Source organism: Centruroides vittatus, unplaced genomic scaffold (genome assembly GCF_030686945.1).
Source record: "Centruroides vittatus isolate TY-2023 unplaced genomic scaffold, ASM3068694v2 contig_918, whole genome shotgun sequence".
Taxonomy (NCBI): domain Eukaryota; kingdom Metazoa; phylum Arthropoda; class Arachnida; order Scorpiones; family Buthidae; genus Centruroides; species Centruroides vittatus.
In genome coordinates, this window is record NW_027122605.1 from 1,513,064 (window position 1) to 1,520,139 (window position 7,076).

General features: G+C 29.4%; 1 protein-coding gene across 1 annotated transcript; it reads right to left on the minus strand.

Moving 5' to 3' along the window:
• Positions 1–3,600: 3,600 nt before the first annotated feature.
• Positions 3,601–6,728, minus strand: LOC136984380 (patched domain-containing protein 3-like). Its single transcript, XM_067281349.1, has 4 exons — positions 6,068–6,728; positions 5,509–5,996; positions 5,112–5,441; positions 3,601–5,035 (listed from the first exon to the last, which is right to left on the minus strand). The coding sequence occupies exons 1-4, from the start codon at positions 6,574–6,576 to the stop codon at positions 3,717–3,719; spliced, it is 2,646 nt and encodes an 881-aa protein (XP_067137450.1). The 5' UTR covers positions 6,577–6,728; the 3' UTR covers positions 3,601–3,716.
• Between the last annotated feature and the right edge of the window lie 348 nt (positions 6,729–7,076).

Consider the following 7,076-nt stretch of genomic DNA (forward strand, 5'->3'; position numbering starts at 1 on the left):
CTTACCCATGGGTGGGGCAAGATGGTGCATTTACATATAATTTTAAAATATTAAATTTTCTTGTTTTTAAAAACGTTTTTCAAAAATTAAATTTTGTATTATATATTACCAAATGTTGTAGTTGCTGAGAATAAAAAAATTATTGCTGTCATTAAAGTGGTTGCCATCTTATGACTTTTCAAACCTTAACGTCCTCATCCTGCCCCTCCTTCCCTTACTTTATGGTGACGATATAGAAATGATCGAATAGTGACATTTAAATGGCAAAATGGTGTGTAAATGCAGGAGTTTTGTCTTGTGGTAACGGATGGGATGTGAATATGGATATAGTGTGAAGGGAGTAAGCCATTTAAATATTTATAAGTATATATTTGATCAAAATATTGTATACGTTTGCAGAAGAGGGGTAAACCTAAAGGGGAACGGGCTATGTCGACTGAATTTGTAAAATGTAGGCGAGAAAGTTTATTAAGAGTTAAAGCCGAATTGTCTAAAATATATTTTATTCAATAAGGCTACTGAGGCCGAAGCCCAAACAGATAAAGCATTGTGAACAAAGGATTGAATATTAGTAAAAGATATTTCTTGCTGGACTTTTCCGGCATTCTTTCTCTTCATCTCTAATGGTTACTATAATTACCTTTAAGACTTCAGATTTAAATAAAATTACTAATTCGAATGAGTAAAATTCCAATATTAATTAACGTTTTTTAGTATTTTCTAATAACATCTCATAACAGATGGCGCCACACACAATTTTCACTTTGAGCTAGTGTTATAGTGTTTTTTAATCTTATATATAATTTACTTTTTTAAATACACATTTTTATTATAATTCAACAAAATTTCTCCTTTTAAACTTTTTTTATTAAGCAATTTCTCTCTTTCTAATTCCGACAATGTCGCTAGAGTAAGGGTTAGTTTCTTTAATTTTTTTTAAAGAATTTAATTCGACAGAATTTTATTTTTTTAAGTTTTTAAACGTATTCTACTTCTATTCTCGGATTAAATATGCCAATTCGTCCTTCCTGTTTAGAGCTATTTTTAATAACACAGATATAAAATCTCTAGATAAAAATGTTCTATAACTTTTAAGAATGTCTGTTATATAATATAAAAAAGTTATATTATTATTTATAATTGTTTAGTTATTTTTTGTTTGCTTGTTTTTAGTGGGTTTGTGGAAGTAGTCATCTCTTGCTTTTGTTTGGCGATGGTCGAGATTATTGCTTGATCGTCTTATCCTCTGACTACGAGCCCTCTAGATTAGTAGATGCCACTGTTTATACTTATTATATTTGGAAAAACAACTAGAAACGGTAATCATATCACAGAAACGCGTAAAATACAATATATTAATTAATAATATTATTTAAATTTATGGCAATATTTACTATTTCGGTAATTGGAAAAAATGTTTGAGACGGAGCGTCTTCTATGTGGATTTTAGAATTGTGTTCTTTTTCAAAATGTTATCGGTCGATTTTGATTAAACTTTGCAATTTTCCATTAATTGCACTGAGGATTTCAAAAATGTAATAAAAATGGGGATCAATGACTTCGTTTCTGAGATACGGTGAGGTCAAAGTAACAGTATCCATGCTCTCTGACACGATTGTGTGCGCCTAGCGGAATTTAGGGGACAAAAAAGCATTGCGCGAGCTTAAAAGAAAATGGGCACCAAAATCAAAAGACGTCAATTGCTTTGTTCTTGAATCGGCTCTCGGATTCAATAACAAAGCAATGTAAGATCGGAAGTGTAAGGATCTCTCCTCCTCCGCGCTGCCAGATGCAATGACCGTTAATTTGTGCCCGGCCAGTGCAAGGATCGCCTTTCCGCCACCATCAGTTATAAGGATCGCTTTTTCCGTATGGCAAGTGCAAGGATCGCCTGTCCGTGTCCAGTAAATGTAAGGATTGCCTCTTCAGTGCCTAGCAGGCGCAAGTATCGCATCTTTCTTTCTACTTCTCTGCCTCAATTTTATTGCGACACGAAAAAGTCGCGCGATGTCTATAGTGATGAAGGTTATATATAGACGAATTATTCCATAAAATTACTGTATTATGTTTATGATATTATTTAGGTAGTGTATATCTAAATTTTTTAGATTTACTTATTCAAGTAAATTTAAAAAACAGCTACACTCGAACTTAACTATTGAATTGAATAATAATATAGCATATAAATTAAAAATATCATTGGAAAAATCTAGATGAATTTGAATTTCAGTGTGTCTTATTTGCCAAAAATTGTTTTTTTTTTCAATAAAATGCAAGCCAAATCTGCTCATACAAATTGTTTATGACTATTTCTCATGTATAGAGAATAATTAATCATATATACTATAATATTTATTATCAAATTCATAGTAATTAAGTAATTTAAAAATAAAATATAAAATTTTGTCATTGTCCTATACGTTCCATATAATGAAGTCATAAATTTTAATGTACTAAAGCATTATTTATTTTAACATTTTAAACTAAAAAGCGCTTCAAACTAATACTGTTTTTTTTTTTTTAAATTTATAAAAACTTTATAATCTATTCAACTTTTAAAAAATCAAATTTAAATTGATAAACTTAAAGTTTAATAAATTTAGTTTTAACTTCAACACCTTTTTTAATTGGAAAATGTTATCTGTATAATTGGTATAATCTGACCTACATTTTGAACTTCTAGTTAAACAATTAACCTAAACATATCGGTATTCAATAATTTAATTTTTTGAAATGTCAAAGTTTTCAAGTTATACAATATTTTTAGTAACTATATTTTTCTGCTTATTAATTTAAGAGCATTTTTTTTTTTTTGTAGTTTTTGTAGTTTAAAACTAGCTTACCTAGCGTGCATCATAATTTATATTACACTTGATAAATAACATTTTTTAATAAATTTTAATTTTTAATAAATTTCAAAACCTAAATAATAATTATTTGTGAAACTATTAAACCTACTCCAAATTTGTTTTATGTACTGAACCGTTCAATTAATTGGTTTATCCTATTTATAATGCTTAATTTCAATTTTAAAAAATGAACTTTTTAAATTAACATTAGATTAAAAAGTTTAAATTTAATAAAAAGAAAAGAAATATCTTCAATAATCAGATCTTTTTCCTAAATATTTCCTCATCAATAGCATATAAACAATCAGGTTTATATCCGATTAATTCGTGCAGACGAGCGTAATTCCCTCAAATCCAATTATCAAGAAATCGTAAACAACAGTCAGAAAGGTTGACCGGATTCTGCACTCCTGGAAACCCAACAGTTAAATTCCGTCAAGAAAGGAAATTTTCATTATAAAGAGGAAAATGTAGTATTTTGTGACGACTGCAGATTTTAAAGCTATCGATATTATATGCGATATTAAATTTTTAGCAGTTTAGTTTATGTTTAATTGTGGTTTGGTTTTTAATTATCCCTAAAGATAATCCTGGTTGTGAGACTTTGAACAGAAGATAATACTTTGCTGTGGCATCATCTTTACTTTAACATAATGAAGCGTTTTCATATATTCATCATAAATTTTTATCTGTAAAAAAATAATTTTAACTTTTCTCTGAAATTATTAAATAAGATATTACGCAGACAAACAACATTTTACAAATTTTTTATTAAACAATCGTGTATATAAAATAAAACATTCCTTATAGATAATAAACATTTAAAAACGTAACAAAATAATTTAAAAATAACTTTTAAAAAGTCCATTAATCAGTATTATTAATAATTTGCGGCACACTAGTAAAGATTACATTATTGTTATTATTTGTAATATTATTGCTATTGTTATATAAATTCTTTTTGTCTAATTTAAAAAAATCAAAAAGTTTATCCCACATATTCAATACCAAAGGTAAGAAAATGACGCCGTGGATGAATGAGAATATCATAACTAAAAATATTATTTTAAAAAAAATAGTGAATACGTCGGATGGAGCACGTGATAGAACTATCACACCAAGGACTGTTGATATACATCCTTGAAAAACCGAAAAGCCAACATTTCTAAGTGCGTTTTGTAATTTGACATTTCTATCTTTCTCGGAATTATTTACATAAACATAACAGACGTGAGCAGAATAATCGACACAGAATCCTACAGACAATACTAAACATACCATGGATACGATATTCAATGGCACGTTCCAAATTGCCATAAAACCTAGCAGACCAATTTCCACTGAGATAATGGTAATAGATATACAGAAAGCACATACGATGTTTGGTACAAAGATAAGATACACGACCACAATCACCACAGCTGATATATATAAACACTGTATTGTAGTTGAATACAATTCGCTATTTATGTCATATAAAAAGAAGTACATATTGTGAATATATACGGGATATTTAGCAGAATCGGCTGTCCTCCATAAATTATTTATCAGCTGGTTCTCCACGAAAGAATTGGACAAATTTGTGCATTGCAAGATAAACCTGGACGCTACTATACGTGTACCATTTTCATTAAATATAACATCTCCTTTATACCGTTTTGCAGATCTGAGTTTCACAAAAATTTTGAAACCTTGTATAAAATCTCCCGAATGACTCAAATTATATCCACCTAAAGTAAATCTCGATATAGGTTCCTTGGCAAATCGTAAATACTGATGGAGCCATGAATCTATTAGAGATATTCCTGCCATATTAGGGACATTTGCTATTTTGTTCAGGATATGATTGACATCCATTTGCACCTGAGGATCTGAATAATCAAGTGTTTTATTTATGACCACTTGAACACTTAATGGATATTCCCTGAAATATTTATATTGAGCATCTAAAAACGACGCGGCATAAGAGTAATAAGGTAGGGATGAATCATACTTGAATGTTGCATGTAAATAAGTTGCATAATAAATAGACATGGTTATATATAATATGTAAACGATCAATAGTGATAGTTTTGTAGCATTGTAAGTGAGTACCTTGCCTAGTTTTTCAAAAACTGTATTAATTAAAACATTCATCTGATGGGTATTTTGAAACCCTGTTGAATATATGGAATTTTTCTGGTATTCTGAAAAATAAATTGCAATGTTAATTATTACTAATTTTATTAACCAACATTACAAATAAAATAAAATAAACTCTACCTTTTTTCTGGAAACTGAGATGATAACATAATACCTCACGAAAACTGTTATTTTCCATATAGCCACTGATAGAAAGACATCCACCATAAAATGTGATTTGTATCACATAAACAAATAATACTGCTAGGGCCATATGAAGACAATAAATACGTATCACTTTGTAGGGTGTGGATAATCCTATGCAGCTGGCTAAAAAGTTTGTTAAGGAAGTTATTGTTACAGAAATAGCAGCTTCGGAATAAGTTTCTTCCATCCTTTTCTCTACACACTTCTTTGGATCTGTTGTTCTCCATGCTGCTAAAAGTACGAAAGCATCATCCATTCCTACACCTAATACAACGACAAAATTTCTATTAAAATATTATATAATTAAATTTTCTACATATGGATTACGTACCTAAAATCAGAAAGGGAACTCCTACAGTAAGGTCAGCACAAGTTGCACCACACAATTGTAAAAAAGAAAAAGCGAACAAGATTCCTAATCCAGATGACAGAGCTCCACAAATTCCAATTATCGGTTTACTAGTTTTCCAATCTAAAGTCATGCAAGAAACAGCACCAAAAATCAGCATGATTAAAGTTGCTAATATTAGCATGGGTAATACAGCTTCTGTCACTCTACTAGTTTCTTCATTCCATGACTCGCTTATAAGTTTATAGACCCAAATATTCCCAAAATCATCTCCGGATATTTTATCTAAAAACACACTTTCCCATTTTTTAGCTATTTTCATCTTCTCTGGAGTATAACTTTCTAAATTATAAAACAATCTGAGAGCCTTGACATATTTTACGTAACCTGCTTCATCCACGGTCACACCGCCCAAATTATATGCATATACAGTAGCATAAAAAGTAAGATCATCCACATGGATTGGATACCTTAAAATTATTAAATACTTCAGAAAATGCAGAAATTGCCTAATATTAAATTTTAATTTTGTAAAACTCACCTGATATTAAACGTTCCTTTTTTCAGTTCTGATATTTTACCACGAAGATTCAAAGCAGGATTAAAAAAACATTCTCCTTCATAAGATCTTTGGCAAATATCCGAATATCTTAAAGAACGATTTTCATATTGTACAGTAATATTTCTTATCTTCTCGTCAAGAAGAAAGATATCATTCATGATGGATTCACGTAGCATGGAGCCTCCATCTTTAGCTTTCATTATCACCCATCCATATCTAGGAAATCGGGTTAACCTCAATATATCCACTTCTTCTGCATCAGGAGGGAAAATAGATTCGACGGCTTCTCTTTCACTTTTAGATCTACCATTTATAGGAGTTATTAGAAATTCTAAATCCTTGAGGATATATAATTTCAACATGGCCAAAGAAATTAAACCAGTCAATAGGAATGGCACTATAATAAATAAAATAGGATGTCGAGCGATCTGTCGACCAAGTTTTCCGTAAGCAGAAGATAACCAGAGATGTACACAAGCGCAAGCCATGTTGACTGATAAGAATAGTTCTTATTTAATTGTTAGTTTTAAAACATACAAATTTTATTTTTTGTTTTGGCCTTGAAGCGAAGCCAAAAATTTCTCGTTCATTTTTTAAATCAGCCATCGTCATATTTTTAAATTTTACATCCTTAAAAAACTGTTCTGAAAGATAAATATGAATTAAACTATCAGATATAAATTAAATAAAATGGCATAAAATTTCATTTATAATTTATATTAAAGTAATTATTATATCAGTACTTGTAATCTGATACTTCTAATCTAGTCTAATCTAATCTAATGTAAATAATTTTTATCTTATTTTATATAATTCAATTTGACTAAAAATATGAAAAAATGTAATGTATATACAATTAAACTTTTATATCTCGAATCTCACGGAAACGAGAAAAAATTTCGAGATAGACATGTTTCAGGATAAGAGGTTCCTACACAGTAAACAGTAATAAGTTTGATAGAAATTGTGATATTTTATTAATGCAACA

Bases quoted from the DNA above. Each gene is read 5' to 3' on its own strand.
- LOC136984380 (XM_067281349.1), bottom strand. From the start codon at position 6,576: ATGGCTTGCGCTTGTGTACATCTCTGGTTATCTTCTGCTTACGGAAAA. The intron at 5,997-6,067 runs GTGAGTTTTACA...AATAATTTTAAG, and splicing joins AAAGGAACGTTTAATATCAG to GTATCCAATCCATGTGGATG. The intron at 5,036-5,111 runs GTAGAGTTTATT...TTTATTTTTCAG, and splicing joins TCTCAGTTTCCAGAAAAAAG to AATACCAGAAAAATTCCATA.